The sequence below is a fragment of the Accipiter gentilis genome, unplaced genomic scaffold (assembly GCF_929443795.1).
Source record: "Accipiter gentilis unplaced genomic scaffold, bAccGen1.1, whole genome shotgun sequence".
Lineage (NCBI taxonomy): Eukaryota > Metazoa > Chordata > Aves > Accipitriformes > Accipitridae > Astur > Astur gentilis.
Genome location: NW_026061068.1, coordinates 1 through 20,826, shown reverse-complemented (window position 1 = coordinate 20,826; position 20,826 = coordinate 1). Strand labels below are relative to the sequence as shown.

Below are 20,826 nucleotides of genomic sequence, written 5' to 3'. Positions count from 1 at the left end.
AGTGCTGTCTTGTAACGGGCCGCTCCGTTTGACTCCTCTGGGTCTGCTGTGGAGCCTCCTGGCCTCGCGGTTGCGGCCCCGTAGGTCATCTTGCCCGACGGCGCCTCCCGTCCGGGGGTCATTCTTCTTGCTGAGAGTTTTCTCTCTCGTTGAATCACCTCGTTGGTGGCGTTCCACGTGGTGACGTTCTGCACACGGTGTGCTTGGCTTGGAGCTGCTCTGCCTGGGGGGGTGTGGAGTCAGGGGTAGGTGGAACAGCGATAAGAGTCTACGGGTGAAACGTTGATGTGCCTAGACCGTTTAGGCGAGGGTTGTACAGTCATCTCGGCTCGAGTAGCCATCAGCGGCCTGCGCGGACAGCCGTGCCGATAGTGTTTCACGGAGACAATTGGAGCCGTGTGGCAGGGGTTGCTGAGGGGCAGTGAAGCGGATTTGAGTCTCTAAGGTGTTAAGACTTGCACGTGATGGGCTCCAAGTTTGGCCCTGGGTTTTTTTGGTTGGTGGGGTGTAGGGTTTAGGGTTACTCCGTGCGGGGCCCGGATGATAGAACACCAGTATGATGATCAAAGTCGCCCCTTTATTGAGCTTAGCTGATCATTCTTACACAACTCTCTAAGTTGTTTAGAAGCTTTGATTGGCTGCTGCACGCAAGCATGTGGTGTCCACGCGCACAAGCGTAAGCGGTGATTGGTTACATCGATACTGTCCACGCGTAGAAACATAAGATACAGTTAGTTATACTCGCTCTGTACACGTGCATACACACAGGATATAATTGGCTATGTTAGAGCATGCAAAACTTGTCTTAGTCCAACTGGTCGAGATAAGCCCCTGAATTGAGGTCGGTTGTGCCAAGTTCCCTTTATCGTGGAATGTGCACCTGTGTTTTTCTAATTGGGATCTTTCTTCTTCTATCTTCTTGTTTGTTCTGTTCAGAGCCTTCAAAGGTGTCTGGAACTCTCTTGCGACCATGAGCTACTTTCAGGGCCAGTAACGAAGTTCCATATAATTGAACCCTACAGTGGGCAGGGGGGTGTGTGTGTTGGGTTTTTGTGTTGTTTTTTTGTTTGTTTTTTGGTTGTGTGTTGTTTTTTTTTTTGTTTGTTTTTAAAATGACAGGCTGTAGCTGCATTCCAGATGGTCTTTGTAGATGGAATCAAGACCTCTGGAGTTGTGAAGCTCTTGCTCTGCATCCAGGTGACTCATTCAATATGTTTGGGGTTTTTTTTTTTTTCAGATGTGGAGGGACAGGATGTGTCCCACAGAGCGATGGGGGAAGGCAGCAGAGCACTGTAAGGAGTTGAGTCCGTGGGTGGACTCTGAAGGAAGATGCATCCGGTGGCTCTATGAGACTGCTTTGCTTTGCTGTGTTTTGCAGTTTTCTTGCATTGTATTGGTCTATATTTGCCTTTGCCCTGTGGTGTTTTGTTGTGTATTTGTATCGACTGTCATGTGAGACTGTCTCGCATTGCCTGGCCCTGCATTGTGTTTTGTATTGCAGTGCTCTGTACTTGTATGGATTGCCACCTGAGACTGCCTTGCCTTCTATGGTTCTGTATTGGTTTTGTATTGTTTTGGTCTGTACTTGTATTGACTGTCACGTGAGAGTCTCTTGCATTGGCCCTGTTCTGTTTTGTCTGGTATGGCAAGGCTCTGAGTTGTTTTGCCTTGACTGAGGTAAGAGTACTGCCTTGTATGGCATTACATTTGCATGTGAATTACATGGCTCTATGTTTGTGTGTGTCTTGTATGGCATTGTAGAGGCAGCGTAGAAGGTTTAATGACTTCGGGCTCTTTGCATGCAGAGTTGAGGGGATCGCAATTGGACTGTGAACTAGCATTGAGTAAGGCAGGAACTGGGCAATGGTGTTCATCTTGTTTATGCAGATGCTTTGTGGCAAGTCTCTAGAAATGGTCAAGGCCTTGAGGTCTAAGTAGCAGCGTGATGGGTCTTGGAGCGATCGGTAACTTTGGGACAGCTCTGTGTTTGTGATGCTCTGGTTTTTTCAAGTGTCATGGAGGACACTGGCTGTGAGGATGTGTTATTTTTGGAATAGGTGGGAAGCAGGGTAGGGGAGTGGTGGAGGACTTCTCTCTCGAGGATGAAGTGTCTGTTGACAAGCTTTGTGTGTTGTTTTTGCAGGTGATGACAGGGCACGAGAGGTGCTTGAAAGAACCTTGCGTTTAGGTGACATGGCGCTACGGAGGTTGGACTGTGACACGTGGCACTGTGAAAGCTAATTATCGGGTTGAAAATGCACGGATGGTGGAGATGATGGTGCGTGTTGAAATGTTGGTGTAACGGAAGGGCAGTTTGTGGGGAGGTTGGTTGGAAGGAGGTTGGGCTGGGGCCTGGGTTTTTGCAGGTAGGGTGCTTTTTTGAGGCCCCTGCTGCTGCAGACGGGGTGACGGCCTCTTGAGGCCTGTGGACGGTATGATGGATGAGTTGAGAGTGAGGGCTGGCGTTCATGTGATCTGAACGAGTGGTGTGTTGTGAATGTCTCTAACCTTGTAGGGTTCTGTGGTTAAGCCTTTTTGGTTTTTTTTTCCTTTCAGGTTGGATGTAGAGTTGAGATGTTTTTCAGGGAATTAGGAAAAAAAACCCAAACTTAGAATAAAAAACCCCAGCTGGGATATGGGTTGGTTTTTGGTGTGTCCTCCCCTGCCCCATTTATTTTTTCTTTTCCCTGGTCCCAGCTGCTCCATGAGGCAATGTTGATTGCCAATGTTTGGACTGGGGTCTGCCTCGGGCCTGGGTTTTCAAAGGCAGGGCGATTTTTTTTGTTTGTGTTTTTTTTTTTTTTTTTTTTTTTTTTTTTCCAAGGCTCCCGGGAACGGTGTTCCTGTGGAGCGCTCCCCTGGAACCTGGTAATTGCCAGTCAGCACAGAGAGATATGTTGTTCGGTGGATGGTCTTTGGAAGACAGTTGAGGATTTTGTGGGGGGAGTTGGACTAGATGGCCAGCATGGAGTAGGCCAGGGTTGTGAAGTGCGTGAGTGTAACTGTATTTGTCTGTGGTGGGTTTGTAAAATATTTGGTTGCTCTTTGTAGCTTGTGATGTAATGATATTTTTCAATTTCTGGTTTTGTGTCGAGGTGTGGAAGTGGACGGTCTGTCAAGATGATTGGAGGTCACTCGTTTGGTGCCCGGGAACAGGGATCATGGCGGTAATGTCACCTCAGGGAGTAAAACTTCTGGATGTGCAGCGATGTATGTAATGGGAGCGAGGAATGTGGAAAAGACCACTCCGTAGAGCATTGCAGGTACTAAATAGTGGCATTTCTTCTTCAGGTAATGCTAAATTTTTGGAGTTTACATGTATTTGTAAAAATAGTGATTAAAAGAGGACTAAATCTAATAGTGTCAAATATTTGACGAGTGAGGCCATAAGTCTTTTCTATATATTGTAGAAAAAGTACATTGTAGAATTGGATTGAAATACTGACATAGCTGAATCTATGTGGAATGAGTAATGGACCAAATGAAGCACTGAAAATAAAATGTAAAAAAGACAGGTAATTATGTGTCCTTGTGGGAATTACAGTACTAATGGCAATCACAAAGGGAAGCGTAGAGGGAAGCATGGGCGTTTAGTGCCCATAGGTAAACTTAGCTGTTGAAGTAAGTGAAAGTGTCTGTTGGAATTAGGCATCCAAGGGCGAGTTGTAGATACCTTGAGGTAAATGTAGCTGCTGCTGGGTTAATGGAAAGGGGGTGCATTCCTTCCTCTAGTGATTGCAGAACTTTGAAATTGGAGCTGTAGGTAGAGAACCGTGAAATGGGCTCGGGCGTGGTGCGGCGCCGAAATGGGCTCGGGCGCATGTGTTACTTTTCTTAAAGGGGCTGAGGTACTGTGTAACTCTGAAATGGGCTTGATGAGTGGATAACGTGTGTAATATGTGAGGGTTTTTTTTATTCTGTTGTCCTTCTCTTTCCCTGACCCTTTGTGGTGCTCTCTACTCTTTTCATTCATGTCTTCTCTCTCTCTCTCCAACCTCCTGTGCTTTTCATAGTCTCTCTCTATCTCTTGTCATTATTATCATCTGACGCTCTGTGTTACTTTCTGTCCCATCGTATCATGTTGTATGTTTCTCCTGCTTTTTTCTTCATCTGTCCAGATCCCTGTCCCTTGTTTCTTCTATTGCTGTCCCTCTGCCTTGCTTCCTCTTGCCATCTTTTCTGTATTTCTCTCTGTTCCCTTCCCTCTTCCATCCTTTCTAACTGTATCCCCCTCTCCAGCTAGCTGTCCCTTCTCTTTTCTCTCTTCCTCCATGTCTCTCTCGCAGCCTATCAATCACAGTTGTTTTTTCCTCCAGTGCTGTCCTGCTCTGTCCCTTGTTTCTCACTCTCGTTCTGTCATGCTCCCTGTGTCTTTTTGGAACTCCTCCATCTCTGTCCTGTAGCCTATCACTATTTTTTTCTTCTGCCATCCCTTTGTCCTTCTTCCAGTCTTTGTGTCTCTCTCCCTTTGTTCTCCCTCCCTTCTTTTTTTTCCTTTCTTGCTACATCTCTGTTCTGTACCACAAAAGCACGGAGGGTGTTTAGTAACAGAGAAGAAGGATATAGGCAAGGACAAAGGAAATTAATGGCTGTTATTCGGGAAGAAAGGGGAAGAGGGCCTAGACGAGACTTGCCCCGACTGGGTAAGGATCAATGCGCTTTGTGTAAGAAATTCAGTCATTGGTAGAGGGAATGCCCAGGGAACAAGGAGCATCAGAGGGCTCAAACAGGAAGAACAGTAGCCTCTGTGAAGGGAGACTGACGAGAACCTGGGGAATCTACCCTAGCGGATCCACTGGTTATAATTAAGCTAGGGAAAACAGAACAAGAGGTAGAATTTTTGGTAGATACAGGAGCAACATACTCGGTTTTGAATCAGGCTTTGATGCCCCGGGGAATGATTATGTCACGGTGAAAGGAGCGACTGGCCAAAGTGAAAAGGCATAGTTTTGTAAACCTTTAGAATATAAATTAGGAAAACAGTGGGGCATTCATAAATTTTTATATATGCCGAACTCCCCAAAGGCCCTTTTGGGAAGGGACTTGTTGGAACCATTGGGAGCAAAAATTGTATTCAAGAAGGGAGAAATTACTCTGGAGGTAAAAGATCAGCAAAATATTCAAATATTGAGCCTAACTTTAACCAGTCTCCCCCTAGAAGGAATCATTAATGAGGACATCTTAAAGCAAGTGTACCCGGGGGTATGGGCTACCGATGCACCTGGAAGAGCGAAAAGTGTTCCACCTGTTGAAGTTAGGATCAAGGAAGGCCAAAAGCTGGTAAGAATTAAACAATATCCCCTAAAGAAGAAAGACAGAGAAGGAATCCGGCCGGTGATAGAAAAATTTTTGCAGTTGGGACTATTAAAAGAGTGTGAGTCTGAATTCAATCCCCCTATATTACCTGTTCGGAAGCCCGATGGGTCATATTGGGTGGTCCAAGACTTATGGGCGGTGAATAAGATAACTGAAGATCTTTACCCGGTAGCGGCGAACCCATAGACCCTGTTAACCGTGCTAACACCTGAATTGACTTGGTTTAGTGTTTTAGATTTGAAGGATGCTTTCGTTTGCCTCCCTCTCCGTGAAGCCAGGCAAAACTTACATTTGAATGGGAAAAGCCCAAGAGCGGTCGAAAGACCCAGCTCACTTGGACGGCCTTGCCACAAGGATTTAAGAATAGGCCTACCGTTTTTGGCAATCGGTTTGCGAAAGACTTGGAATCCTGGGAAACCCCGTCTGAGGAGGGGAAGCTGTTGCAGTATGTGGATGATATCCCGATCGCCACCAAAACGGAGAAAGATTGTACGACGTGGGCGGCGAGTCTGTTGAATTTCCTGGGACTTCAGGGGTACCGGGTATCCAAGAAAAAGGCACAGGTAATGCAAGGCAAAGTGAATTATTTGGGCTATGAAATTAGTGCGGGACAAAGACCTTTGGGACAGGCCTGTAAAGAGGCAATATGTCAAACTGGGAGACCTCAGACAGTAGAAGAGTTATGGACTTTTCTGGGAATGACAGGGTGGTGCCGATTGTGGATCTATAATTACGGATTGCTTGTTAAACCACTGTATGCGTTGACAGCCACTAAGCAGAAACACCTTGAGTGGAATAAGGAGACCGAACGAGCCTTTGAGCTACCGAAAAAGGCTTTGATGTCGGCCCTGGCCTTAGGACTCCCAGATGCGAGTAAGCTGTTTCTTCTTTACTCCCATGAGAAGCAGGGCATTGCTCTGGGAATATTAGCACAAAACCTGGGCCCGTATCGATGGGCAGTTGCCTACCTCTCTAAGCAGTTAGACACGACTGCAAAAGGTTGGCCTGGATGCCTGCGGGCGGTTGCGGCTGTGATACTAAATACACAGGAAGCCCGAAAGTTTACTCTGGGCCAGAAGATGACTGTTCTGGTGTCTCACGCAGTATCAGCAGTACCGGAAGCAAAAGGCGGACACTGGCTCTCTCCACAAAGATTCCTGAGATATCAAGCTATATTGGTAGCGCGGGATGACGTGGAGATTGTAGTCGCTAACATTGTCAACCCAGCTTCTTTTCTCAGCAGGAACACAGGAGAACCGGTACATCGTGACCGTTTGGAAACCATCGAAGCAACGTACGCCAGTTGCCCAGACGTGAAAGACGGCCCCATGGAAAACGGGGAAACTCGCTTCACAGACGGAAGCAGTTACGTCCTAAACAGTAATCGACACGCGGGATACGCCGTCACTGCCAGCCAAGAGGTAATAGAATCGGGGGCTTTGCCCAGGAACACCTCCGCACAGAAGGCAGAAATAATTGCTCTAACCCGCGCCCTGGAATTGGCCCAGGGCAAAGTTGTGAACATTTATACAGACTCAAAATATGCCTTTGGAGTTGTACACGCACGTGGAGCAATTTGGAAGGAGAGAGGACTAGTGAGTTCTCAAGGGAAAAATATCAAACACGCAGAAGAAATTCTGAAGTTACTGGAAGCTGTCCAGCTCCCTAAGAAAGTAGCAATTATGCATATTAAGGCACACCAGAAAGCGAGCTCAGATTTGGAAAAAGGGAACGAGCTGGCGGACAGAGAGGCAAAACAAGTGGCCAAAACACAGGTAAAAACAGAAGGGGCCTTAATTCCTGATAGGTGGATTTCCCTAGAAGGTAAGCCAGAATATACTAAGGAAGATCAAAAGCTCATTACAGGTTTAGAAGGGTCATATAATGAAGAGGGGTGGGCTCATACCCCACAGGGAAAGCTAATCGTTCCCTCTTGCTTATTATGGCATTTGATAGGGGAGGAACATAGGAAAAGACATTGGGGAACAGAAGCCCTGTATAATCATCTGATAGGAGAAATTGTGGCTAGGAATTTATACGCCACGGTGCGGCAGTGTGATCGCACAACAGTGTGATCTTTGCCTCCAGACTAATCCTAAGAGCACCCCCAAGCTGGAAATGGGCCAGACTGGAAAAGGCAATGGGCCTGGACAACAATGGCAAATTGCTAATGTTTATTCATTACTAAAACACACCCACTTGTGATTTGCAGCTATGCATGTTCCGTAGCTTTCTCATGGGAACTTCTTCAAAAGTTACTTATGAAGTTATGCCAAGGTCACACTGTCCCTGTTTTTCTCCTGATATCAGCAAAGCCAGCTATTTTCGGCCAAGGCCTAGTCTTGCTGCTCAAACTGACATTCTTTCACACAGAACTCTGCTCGCACAGCTTTTCTATAGACCCATGTCCTTTTTCATGAAGCCAATTCCCAACAATTCCCCCTTTTTCTTTTTGTGCGAGTAGAGCTTGGTGTGTCAGCTTTGAGACTTCTTTTATCATGCACCCATACGGAATTCTAACTATTACACAGATTAATATCAATATACCCAACCATCATAAGGCTTCCTTAATCAATGACATTACCCATAGTGTTATCCCGCCGAATATTGATTGTAACACTCCATCAAACCAACTAGTTTCTTGCTGGATCTTTGTGTATGTTTCTTCAGCCAATCTATTTGTTTGTATATAGATTGAGGTAAAATTTTAACACCTGCTGTATTGCCCTTTGCAAAGATCTGTGAACACAATTAATTAAACACAGTAAAAACAACATTATACCTAATAAAATACATAAGCACACAAAAAGAGGTTTGATTAATAGCTTTAGCTAGTGACACCCAAACATTCTTACTGTCCCATGGTGTTAACCGATGTGGATCAATCACCGGTGTCACTGTCATGCTGCTTACTACAGTCAGTGTGTTCGATATCAATCTCAGCATAAGGTTTCAAATTTATGGGTAAATCAGGAACGTATCTGCCAGACATGGAGGATGTGATGGGGTTTTTTTGTTGTGGTTTTTTTTTTTTTGTTTTGTTTTGTTTTGTTTTTTTTGTCCAATTGCTGCCAAGGCTTGCCATCCCGGTGCACTTAGTTGTCTTGTAGAAGTTAAGGTACCGCTGCCCCACAATAAATCCAGCAGCGGCTGTAAGTCTGTATTTGTAATACCACAACAAGGTTGAATCCACTGTAGGTCTCCGTTTAAATCTTTCTCCCTCTTTTTGTTTTTGAGCAATCCAGGCTTGCTTAATAACTTGGGATGCCATTTTCCTTAATAAGCTGAACAAGGTAAAACTATTACAATAGCTAAAATCACAGTAACTACAATAATGCCCATAATTCTTTGAGCCAACCTGTTACCCCTAATGACCCAGACCATGAGGAAAATGAACCATCTATACATTCTTGTGCCATCTTGCTCCACGAACTCAGCCCAGCAATCGGTAGGTGCCAGCTTTCCGTGGGCGTCCCCACAGAGGCAACGATGGCCTCACTGTACACCAGCCCGATGCTCTTCGGAAAATCCCAGTATTTATACATTTGCAGAGGAACGGGTTTTAGCACACGTGGCCAGCGGGTGCCAAAAGTCCGCCTCGGTTGCAATCTATGACGCATGCGCTCGCTGGCCAGGCGCGCTGCACGAGTCATAGCCATCTTGTCTATTGGTTCATGGGCTTTACGATACAGTTGCGATGCACAGAGAATCTTGACCTGTTATGTTAGCCAAGGTGACCTATACATTAGTTTTTGGCTGAGGTAGTATTCATATTGCCACATCATCTATGATGCTCCAGATGATGATGGTCATGCAAATCGAACAGGAGTCCATCGTGGGCCTGTATCTGTGGAAACACAATCAACCTCGTTCCCAGGTTATTAATGGAAATAGACCTTACCCCTAATTTTGGCTTTAACTAACTTTTACCCCACACTGTCTTCCCGTAATCACACTATGTTTAATCAAATTATGCTTTACACACTTTTTACCTAAAGCAGGTTCTATATACAATAAGGCATGCTGTTCTGAAAACCTCTCTGAAGGACTCCGTGTCCACTAGTAATACTCTATTAGTTAGAATCTGTCAGATCAGTGGCTCCAGCACCCGCCGGTGCCGTGCCAGTCGCCATTGGAACAATTCCGGGTCCAGCATCAGTGCGAAGCCATGGCTTGTCCCACTTAGCCAGGATCTCCCAGTAAGTTTTACTTCTGCTGATCTGCACCATTTCCTGGATTCTGGGTCCTTAGACATTACCATGATTCCTGTACTTTGTTGCGTCCTTTCTGCCTGTAAAAGAACATGATGCACTACCATTGGTGGGTCTTTGTGATCACCTGTCAATCTAAGATAATTTAGCACAAATAAGGCTTTGGCCAATCGTTCCTCTGGGAGTAAGCCCTGGGTTCCCCCCTTTTGTTTTTGCAGCATGTTCTTTTAGGGTTTGGTTGGCCCATTCGACAATAGCCTGTCCTGTGGGAAGATGTGGAATACCGGTACCGTGGTGAATTCCCCACAAATTACAAAATCGAGCAAATCGTGTAGAACCATAGGCTGGGCCGTTGTCCATCTTAATTTCTTGAGGCACACCCAGTACTGCAAAAGAAGCGTGAAGATGTCATTCAATATGTAAGGCCTTTTCTCCAGTTCGTGCCGTGGCCCACATGGCAGCAGGATAGGTATCAATACACACATGCACAGAACGCTTTGCACCAAACCACATGACATGGGTGAAATCCATTTGCCACAACTGCAATGGCAAAAGACCTCGTCGGTTAACCCCACAGCCCAAGCCGAGCCCTTCCTTTTGACAATCAGGGCATGCTTTAACGATACCTTGGGCATCAGTAAGTGGTAAGTCAAATTGCTTTGCTAACATCCTAGCGGGTTGGTGCAAGAACGCATGCGATTGCCGTGCTTTGTTGAAAACGATTCCCTGGAGGAGGCTCCCGTGGCGCTGCAACCAATTGGTCAACTCTGTCATTTCCCGTTTCTCATCTGCAGTGTTCTCATACCCAAGAGTTCTACCAGAGGGGTCATATTGCCATTAGTGATACCGCAAAGATTCCGCACCCACTGGATATCTCCCACAAGCTTCTGGACATCATGTAACATTGAAATTTCTCATGTTATTTGAACCTTCTGAGGTTTAACATTGCTAGCATTTATGTGCCACCCCAAATACTTCCAAGGTGCTGCCTTTTGCACCTTTTCAGGAGTGATTATTACTCCGCGATGGCTTAAGATGTCCTGCAATTGAGTTAAAATCTCATCCTGTGGCAAGTTACTGAGGTAACTGCTTTCTTACAGGCTCTGATGCCCAGGCCACATACACCTGACGCATCGTGGGGGAATTGCGCATTCATTGCAGTAACACGACCCAATGGTATCTCTTATAGGGTTCTGCCTTGTTAATCGATGGTACCGAAAAGGCGAACCGTTCAGCGCCATCTGGGTGCAATCTTTTAGATTTATAATTAACAAATCCCATTCTTCTGGAAGCATAACTGGAGATGGCAAACCTGGCTGCAGGGCTCCCATACTGTGCATCACCACATTCACAGCTCTGAGATCATGTAACAGTCTCCGCTTCCCACTTTTCTTGGGAATGGTAAATATTGATGTATTCCATGGACTAGTAGAAGGAACAACTTGTCCCGCTCTCAACTGGTCCTCAACTAACCCTTGTATTTTTAGTAGCCTTTCAGAATTTAGCAGCTACTGATCAATCCAAACAGGTTCATCTGTTTTCCAGTTAATTTTCAGAATCGGCTACCCCTCAGTGACCGCTCCTAAAAAGGATGCGTCACTAACATTGCCTTCATTTGGCTCAATAAATCATGGCCTACGAGGCCAAACAATTCAGTTGGGGTAGTCATGACATACGGACACGTCGTAATGTGTTCACCATCGGGGAACACAAATGTAATTGGTAGCTGACTTACTAAGGTGGCTTGTGTGCCCCCTATCCCTGCAATACCAAAGTTTGGATTGATCGATGGCCATGATGGAGGCCAAATGCATTGTGAAATAATCATAACATCAGCACCTGTATTGATTGTCATCGGTTTCTTGACAACAACTCCATCGGGCCCTTCCAATTGCACTACCTTTTCTGGTTTACCTCTTGTTGCGTCCATGGCAAAGTATACCTGCGGTTTCCCTGTGGAGCCGAATCCACCATCTCCACGTTGTACTTCACCTGGGTTCGGAACACACGACCTGAATGGAACTAATTGTGCTATTCTGGTACCTTTAGGAATAGAAACAGGAGGGATTAAAACATGAATCATAATTTTCACAGTCCCACAATAATCTGCATCAATAAGCCCTGGGAGCACCAGAATTCCTTCTAGAGCTGTTGAAGATTGCCCCATTAAAAATGCACTAAGTCCAAACCCCAATGGTCCCTTTATGTTGACTGCGGTTTCCACATCCACTCTGGAGCTTCCTGCGGTGGCGGATCTGGTGGTTGCGAGGCTGCCTGAGGGCTGGCAGCTCAAGCCCCTTGCATTCGTGTCGTCGCGCGAGGGGCCTTCGCAGTCGGTGTAAAGTTTCCCTTCTTCCTATATTCTTGGTGGTATGGTTATCTTTCTTACACTTGTTGCAGCACTTACTGTTAACAGTACCTGTACATTTGTTCCTAATGTGTCCACGTTTGCCACAGTTAGAACACTTGACCAAGGGTGTCTTACTGGCCTTGTGTTTCTTTGTAGCTCCTTGGAGAGCTGTGGCAGCATAGGCTACTTTCTGTGAGTCCACTGATCGATCCGTGTATTCTATCATATCAACGATGTCTGCATTTTTCGGCAAATTACACAATGCTTTGCGTGTCTTTTCAGTAGCATTTTCAAAAGCGAGTATTTTGAACGTGTTTTCTTTCATGCCCTCGTTCATGTCAGGGTGGTCATAAATTGTATTCTCCTGTTTCACCTGGGTAAAAGCATGGCTGTACATATTGTCTGGTACGGTAAGAAAAGCTTGATACGCCAAGATCTGTGATAGATGATGAACCTCAGTGACACATTGTAACTGAGCGTTCCCTGATGCGAAGGGTCCAGTACCCATCGGCATCTGCATGGTTACTCCCCATAGGGGATCTGTTTGTTGTCGTGATGTTGCTTGTTCCCTATCACAGAGCTTCTCCCACTGCCAGAAAAACACTAACATTCGGGCGGGTGTCAAAATCAACTGTGCTAGCTGTTTAATATCTTGAGGTATCAGCGTATCAGCAGAAAAAATGAATTGCAGTATTTGGTGAGTTAACGCAGATTTGATTCCGTACTGACTCACAGCATTCCTTAATTTCTCAATGACCTTCCAGTCAAACACCTCCCATTTTTTCTGTCCATTTGATGCAATAACTGGGAATGCTTAGAGCATAGTCCCTTCTATAATGGCATCTGTTATTACACCCCTCCAATGTCTCTGCCTTTCTTCTGCAGCGGCTATTACAGGCGGCTCCGCGTCTGTCACGGGTGCGGTTGGTTTCCCCGTCTCTTTTCCCCATTTCCTTTAACAATTCTAACATTGTCTCTTTTTGTTCTATTATTAGAGTAGCCAAGTCCTTGTTTGCATTATTTGAATCAGGGTGTATGCTAGGTATAATTTGTTCATGTTGAACGGTGGTATCTGAGGGCTGGTTTTTCGTAGGCAGATTTTTACTCACTCCCTGATTCTGTAGGGTTTCCTTTAATCGTACGGTTAGGGAGGCTTGGGAACTGTCGGATGGCTGATTAATATCGGCAGTCCCAGGGAGTGGAGCAGAAGTCAAGGGCACGAGAGCAGGCGAACAAGCTCCAAAAAGTCTCTCTCGCTGCATTATGTTTTTCTCCCCGCTTTTCCCTTTCGCTTGCGGTTGGAGAGAGAGAGCAGCAAAAGCAGACGCAGACGCTTTACGATCTGCTTTCATTTCTTACAGAGTTGTCTTAATCAATTTCCGTAAAGTTACAAGATCTTTAACTTCTTTAGACCCGTCACTAATTTCATCCCATAGGGAGGTTCCGATAGCATTCCAGGTACTAAGCTCAAAAGCTGTACCCACACTAATTGAAAGGTTTCTGTCCTTGCTTCATTAGTTTTTTAGCTGATTTATCATCATCAGTTACCATATCCCATAATACGTCTCCTAATCTACGCCATTCACTCTCCTTAAATAATAAATCCGGATTCTTAAAGCATCCCTTAACGCGACCCAGCGTGACTAACCCCGAAATTTGCTTAATGCAGTTTACTCCCCGCTTTTCTAAAAAGCATTGTAATAATTTTAGGGCTACCTCTTGATCCATTGCCGGCCGGCTTCTTGATACTCCTGGGTGCTACCTTGATTAAGGCACCTCGGTTAAAAAGTCTTTGCAGCCTTTTTCCAGTAGCCCTCACTGACGGCGAACCCCTTTTGGACGGTCCAGGCACGAGAGTTAACACACCAACCAAGACGATCAGCGTTCGGTTAATCTTTTGCCCCCCGGTCGCTGCTACCGGTGCTTCTCAGTGTCCGTCGCTCCAATTCCCCTTTCTTCGGTCCCCGTTCGGGCGCCATTTGTTGGAGCGGCGGAGGAATGCACATAAGTCGACCCAATATGAGTGATAGAAGTGATTCAACTTTATTTGCACGGATAGCTCATATTTATACAGTTTGCGATAATTATGCCTACTAGTCCTAATATGATTGGTACATTGCTAATGTTTATTCATTACTAAAACACACCCACTTGTGGTTGGCAGCTACGCGTGTTCAGTAACTTTCTCATGAGAACTTCTTCAAAAGTTACTTGTGAAGTTATGCCAAGGTCACACCGTCCCTGTCTTTCTCCTGATAACAGCGAGACCAGCTGTTGTTTTTCTCCCAATATCAGTAAAGCCAGCTATTTTCAGCCAAGGCCTAGTCTTGTTGCTCAAACTGACATTCTTTCACACAGAACTCTGCTCGCACAACTTTTCCACAGGCCCATGTCCTTTTTCAGCAAGCCACTTCCCAACAAAAGGTATTCCTAGAAAAAGTTTCCCGTTTATAAAGCAGGAGTTTGTTGGGGCTGAATTACAGTTCCTTTGTAACTGAATTGGGTCAATATTCCGAAAAAGGGGAATATGTTTATTTTTGAAACAGGTCAATACTTGCATGTGTTGTGCTGGCAAGGAGGAGGCTTCTTAAATGTAGAACTTGTTAAATTTAAAAGCACACCTCCACTCTCCATAGTATTGCTTCTATGTTAATTCAGGGTTAAGATATTCGTTCACTTCAGTTTCTGTGAATCTGTTAGGGCAGCGTGCTCTAAGGTGATGGGAGGGAGCAGGGGGAAGAAGGGGAGGAGGAAAAGCAAAATATCTGGAACCTGCTCTTCCATGACTCCTGCAAACTGTAATGTTATTTTTTTTTTTCCCAAGCCTGAAAACTGTACTTGGCAGTGGGATTGTGGCTATCTTGTTAATATTCTTCCTTCCTTTCTTGTTTTGGCCTCTCCAGGAAGCGATTCGAGTAATCCTTGGAAATCTTGATGATTTACATGCATTTTCTACAGACCACTATCTTTCTGTGTACCCTTTCTTTCCTACTTGTAAAAGAAAAGGTCCAATGACTTGTATCTGTTGGGCATTGCTTAGTTTGACATTCCTGCCTAGTAGTGCGCAGATCTTTAGCTGGAGTACGACTCCTCTGAGCTTCGCAGTTTTACATTAGCTGAAGATCCTCCTCAGTTGTTGCCTTCACCAGAGAACTGATGTATGTAAAAAGAATGTTTTGCAGTGTTTTCAGATGGCCACCCCTGCGTTCCAAATCTGATTTAGCCAGAGAAAACGAACGTGCATATATAAAGTCCCAGGAAGCCCACGTAATGCGATTGCAAGGGAAGCTAGTGCGTTGTTTCAAAAGGTTAATAAAATGTAAAGCGCTCCTTACAGGCGCAGCAGCGTTGGCCCTCTAGTAGAGAAGACCGCAGTAGTTTTCTTGTAAGGTACATTAGGATTAAGTATTGTAGTTGCTGTAGTGTAAAGGGTTACGGAGAAGTTACTCTCCTGAGGCTGTTGTTGCAGAGAAAAGTAAGTTAGTGGAAGGAGAAGCCTTTTCAGTCCTAAGGTGCGTCAGTTTGTGAATCGGATCAGGCCTTTCGGCATCATCTCCTCCCGTGATTCCGAGTGCCCAGGAGTAATGAACACCCGCGTGTTTCCGCCTCCAAGGCATCCCCTTCCAGTCTCGGCAGACTGCGTTATTGCCACCCCTGGTCCTAGCAGGCAAGAACGAGATCATCCTCTTTCTCTGTCAGAAGCTGGTAGGTATGAGAGCAACTTATTCCTGTTGCTGCCAGGAAGAGAAAGTAGCCCAGAGCATCGTCAGACTGGAGGCACCCAAACAAAGGAAGCCTCGTTGTTGGTTTGCTTCGCTAAAGCGCAGCCAGTTTTGCCTGCGTGCTTGAGGAGGGTTTGATTCACGAGCTTGTATTTCTGGAACTGGGAAGTCCATCCACCTGCTCAGGCAGCACCGGGCCCTGCGGAGAACTGCAAGCTCAGAGGCCTGGCGTGATGAGTTGTCCTGCAGTCTGTGTGTCGGGCTCCTCGCTGTAGCATACCTCTTAGTTAATCGCCAGCTGTGGGAGTCCTTGAAGCCAAACTCAAACGAACAATTTCATCCCTTAAAGGAACTGACTGTGTCATCTAGGCAAATCTTGGGCTTCATCTCTGGTCCTCAGGATGCAAATGGAGTAAAAGTATTCATGCTATCTGTTTCTTCCTGAGGTCAGAGGCACGTAAGAAGGCTGCTGCCTGGCGTCACCCATTCGTGCATGCATGAGCTCCTAGGTGTGCGAACTGCACCCCCAGGAAGGAACGTCTGTAACTGTGGCGTTTGTCATGTCAATTATCTTTTGTTCTCCCATTTTGAGGAGGACTGTGAAGTGAATGTAATGATGCTAGTCCTGTGAATCCTAGTCCTTTTCAGGTTTAAAAATAATTTTTAAAAGAATTACTTTTTAGTTAGGAAAGCTGATGAGGTTTTCTTCACAGGGTTGGGAGAGCCTGGCATGTTGTTTTTTGCGGGAAGATGTGAGGACTGAAGCCAGATGCAGTTAAGGAAACACAGTGCTATGAATGCAAGCAACTGATGGAAGAGTGTCACCTGGATGAGTGTTTCTTGTAATGTGTTACTAGTGTATGGTGTCTCCTCACATCTCATTTCTCCGCTGTGTAGTTCGATGTGTCACTTGTTCAGCTGCTGCTGCTCATTAAATATAAATCTCCATTGGCAGGAGCAGTTACAGGGTCGTGGATCTTGGACCAAGATCCTCAAAACCCCCTAGCTATGCGAGGTTTCCCTGCCGCACGTGCACTGCCTTTGTGTCCTGACGCTCTGTTTCTCCAGGAATGTCAGTATTTGCGTGGGGAGTTTCAAGGACCTGCCTGTGGACGCGACGGCCCCTACGCCCCTGATGTATTCTTCTGGTGCTGCATCCTCTTCTTCGCCACCTTTGCCCTGTCAAGCTTCTTGAAGAAGTTTAAAACCAGCCGCTACTTTCCAACCAGAGTAAGTAGAAGGAGGTGGCCAGTGTCCATCTCCGCGCTCGTTTCCCAAAATGGCTTTCCTGGAGCACTAAGCAGTATTTGCCCTGCCTTGGTCAAGCTGGGAAACGTTGGCCTTGCAGGCCAAGCTCTCCAAGAGCTTGGATGTCCCACACTCATTTCCATGAGTGCAAAATCATCGTAGCGTTTCCCACCTGCCTCGTGACCTGCCCCAGATTGAAGATTTTTGGGGTTTGATTTTTTTTAATTTTTTTTCTTCTCCTCAGGTAGTAGGAAGTCAGGTTTCCCAAAGTTTTGGGGGTTGGGGTTTTCGGTTTGGTTTTTTTCCCCTACCTTCTGCGCATTATGTGCTCGAGTGGAAAGTAGATTCGAATGAGGAGCTTCCTTTTGAGGACTAAAGGATGCCTCAGTGCCTTGTTGCCATTGTAGCTGTGAGTGTAGCTGTAGTGGCAGACATGTGTTTTCTTATTTTTAATATTATTATTATTATTTTTAGATTTTGACTTAAACCAACCCTTGTTGGCCTAGTTAAGCTTTTTTTTATTGTCTGACCCCAGATCTCACAGGGACAAACACAGCAGCAGTATCTAAGCAAGGGATCAGGCTGCATGTGCTCAGAGGGGTGGTGGGATTTGGTTAAGCAGCCTTAATGTTGTGGATGTCTGCAACTCTTGCATCTCACCTTACGGCCCTGTTTGCCATGCCCCTCTCACCTCTGGTTTCTCGCCCCAGGTACGGTCCACAGTGAGCGACTTTGCTGTTTTCCTCACCATCGTCATCATGGTGCTCCTTGACTTTGTGGTTGGGATCACATTGCCGAAGCTCCAGGTCCCCCATGCGTTCAAGGTAACGGGGTGTTTTGGCACGTGGGGGTGCCACAAGGTGATGCCGGGGCAGGGCAGGGCTGAGTCTGGAGGAGATGCTGGTGGTGTGACCATCTCCTCTTCCACCTCCAAGTGCCTTGCTTCCTCCTGGAAACGAGAAGATGGCCCCAAAACTAGATACCTACAGGGGAAGTATCTAGAGCTGCTTGCAAAGAGGAGACTGGCACTGCTGAAGCCCCCGGGAGAGGGGGACATGAAGCCAGGGCTGGGAGGTGCTCTGACGCAAGGAGGGAGGGGAAAATGAAAGCCAGTGGAGTGCCTGGGCTGGGAGACGATGCTGATGTGTGGGCTTTGTTGCAGCCTACCAGAGACGACCGCGGGTGGTTCATCAACCCCATAGGACCCAACCCTTGGTGGACGGTGTTGGCTGCGCTCGTCCCAGCTCTGCTCTGCACCATCTTGATATTCATGGACCAGCAGATCAGTGCCGTTATTGTGAACAGGAAGGAGCACAAGCTGAAGGTAAGGGCCTGCGAGAGATGACCCCAGCCCCTTCTGGGCTGCAGGTCTGGGGAGAAGCTCTTATTCCCGATGCTTTCTGAAGGCATTGGTTTGGGACAAGGTCAGGCTGCGTGGCAGGATGCTCTCCTGGATTAACGATGATGCAGGGAGCAAGTGACAGGGCAGTATAGATGAGCAACCTTTTGGGGGAGCAAATTAATCTTGGAGCAATAGAGAACTGCGTTTTTGTTTTAAAATGGCAGCAGCAGCAGGTGTGGGGAATGAATTGTTTTGATGCGCTGCCAGGGATAACTCAGAGTCACACCTTCCTTGCAAGTGGTACAGTTTTCTTTGTGAGTGGAAAAAATGGTTTGGTGCTTTTGGGTTGTGGCTCGTTGTTTTTTGGAGAAGTATTTAATGCACAAGCTCTGCATATCCATTGTGTCTGAACTCCTGCCAGATTTTCATGCCAGGTGCTTGTGCAAAGCCTGCATACACCCTTGCTTGTTTCCATTTCTTGTTTTGAATTCTGAAGAAGTTGACTTGTGCTCGAGCAGGGTTTGAGTCTGACTTGCGACGTTATCCTTGCTCTTGTGCTATGGGATGCTCTGTTTCTTGTTTTCCTGCCTGCAGAAAGGATGCGGGTACCACCTGGACCTTTTTGTGGTGGCCGTGATGCTCGGGGTGTGCTCTGTGATGGGGCTGCCCTGGTTTGTGGCTGCGACCGTCCTGTCCATCACCCACGTGAATAGCCTCAAAGTAGAGTCTGACTGCTCAGCTCCAGGAGAACAACCCAAGTTGCTGGGGATACGAGAGCAGAGAGTCACTGGCTTGCTGATCTTTGTGCTCATGGGCTGCTCTGTCTTCTTCACTTCCGTGTTAAAGGTGAGAGGAAAATGCAAACCACCCAACAACCGTGAGCTTGTTGGAGGTTACAGAAAAACAGTCCCCTCTCTGCAGGCCTGAGTAGTTAGTTGTGGAGCGGAGGAGGAGGAGGTGGTCCCAACCCTTGGGGCTTGACCAACGGTGGGAACCAGCCTCGGTTAGGTTTTGCAGCCCTTCAGGCCCCCGTTTGGTGTGCTCGAGGCGAGCAAGCAACGCAACTGCTTGAATTTTTGGGTGTCTTTCAGGCCCACCCATGTTTATGGGTTACAGTTGAGCATATTCAGACGAGCACATCTGCTCTGTTTCAAACAGGCAGCCCTTTAGTGGCTGCAATTTGCTCCCCAAATGCCGCGGAGCAGCCGTTCCCAGGAGCTAAACACACTGAGGTCATCCCTGTGGGCTTCCTTGCACGTTCCTCCCACAAAGTAATCTCGTCTCTAGGCTAAAAGGAGGCCTGTGGCCTTTGCCTGTTGCCCCAAGAATAGGCAGAAGTGTTTCTTCTACCGCCAGAGAATGCGGCATAGGGTAGCACGGGTGAAATCGCCTATTTTCCTCCAACCTTTCTGGAAAATAGGATTATTCTGAGGAGAGATAACTCCCAAGTTCAGCCTAAAGCAGAGCCTTAGCTCACTCGTGTGCACAAAATGGCAAAACAATGGTTAATATCTGACCCATCTCTAAGCCTGAATGGAAGCTGGAAAGCTTCAAGCAATTTTAGGCAGTGCCTGTGGAAGAGGGTGGTAATACTGAAAATGCAATACAGAAAAAGAAACGATTGCATTCTTTCTTTTTTTTTTTCTTCCCCCCCCCAGTTTATACCAATGCCTGTGCTTTATGGCGTCTTTCTCTACACGGGTGTGTCGTCGCTCAGAGGAATTCAGGTACGGACTCTTTTACAGCGTGCAGCATGTCGGCTCCCTGGTATTTTGTCTCTGTAGCAGCAGGGAAAAAAGCAGTGGCATGGGAAAAACTTCTCGCAGAGCAAGCAATGAAACTCTTTTGTGTAAGAAAAAGATTGGTGGAGGCACAGGAGGTATGGGAGGACCAGGCAAGTTCAGCGCTCTCTGTTGCAGGGTTTAGGGCAGGTCAGTGTTTGGTTACGTGAAAAGCGGGGGAATTTGGTGCAAAGGGAAGGCAGTTTCTACCACTGGTGGAAATCCTCATGGGGGGATTCAGTGGGCCGAGAAATGCTAATAATGGAATGGCATGGCATAGTTGCCGTTTGGTGGGCAGCTCTCAGGGGCAAGCCGGTTGCTAGATGGAGCGAAGGGAAAATGGGTGCTGCTCCCAGGAGGAATGCAGTGGGATCCAGGATTTCTGACGGCAAGCGAGATGCTGCAAAGTGCCTCCACGTCTCGAGAGGGCCAGCAACTTGCCGCAGTCCCAAGGTGGCAACCTTTCCCTTTTATTTCGCAGTTCTTTGATCGCTTGAAGCTGTTTTGGATGCCAGCGAAGCACCAGCCGGATTTCATCTACCTGCGGCACGTGCCCTTGCGAAAGGTGCATTTCTTCACGGCGATCCAGCTGACCTGCCTCGTCCTGCTCTGGACCATCAAGGTGTCCCGTGCCGCCATCATCTTTCCCATGATGGTAAGAGCTGCCACCGCTCGGCAGCGGGGTGTTTGCAGCGTTGGAGTGAGAGGTGGCATCGTCTCTGAGCTCACCGCATCTTCCCTCTTATTCGTGAAGGTTTTGGCTCTCGTATTTGTCCGGAAAGCGATGGATTTCTGCTTCTCAAAGCGAGAGCTCAGCTTTCTGGATGACCTTATGCCAGAAAGGAAGAAGAAGTTG

The 20,826-nt window shown here is 46.8% G+C and overlaps 1 protein-coding gene across 1 annotated transcript in view; it reads left to right on the top strand.

Moving 5' to 3' along the window:
- The window catches only part of LOC126037365 (electroneutral sodium bicarbonate exchanger 1-like), a gene marked incomplete at its 3' end in the record, with an annotated part of 234,381 nt that extends 213,577 nt beyond the window's left edge, over nt 1-20,804 (top strand). The window contains exons 8-11 of the mRNA XM_049797672.1: nt 18,784-19,035; nt 19,848-19,916; nt 20,452-20,625; nt 20,725-20,804. Coding sequence (XP_049653629.1) covers nt 18,784-19,035; nt 19,848-19,916; nt 20,452-20,625; nt 20,725-20,804 — 575 coding nt within the window. The remainder of the gene's footprint in view (nt 1-18,783; nt 19,036-19,847; nt 19,917-20,451; nt 20,626-20,724) is intronic.
- Nucleotides 20,805-20,826: the final 22 nt, after the last annotated feature.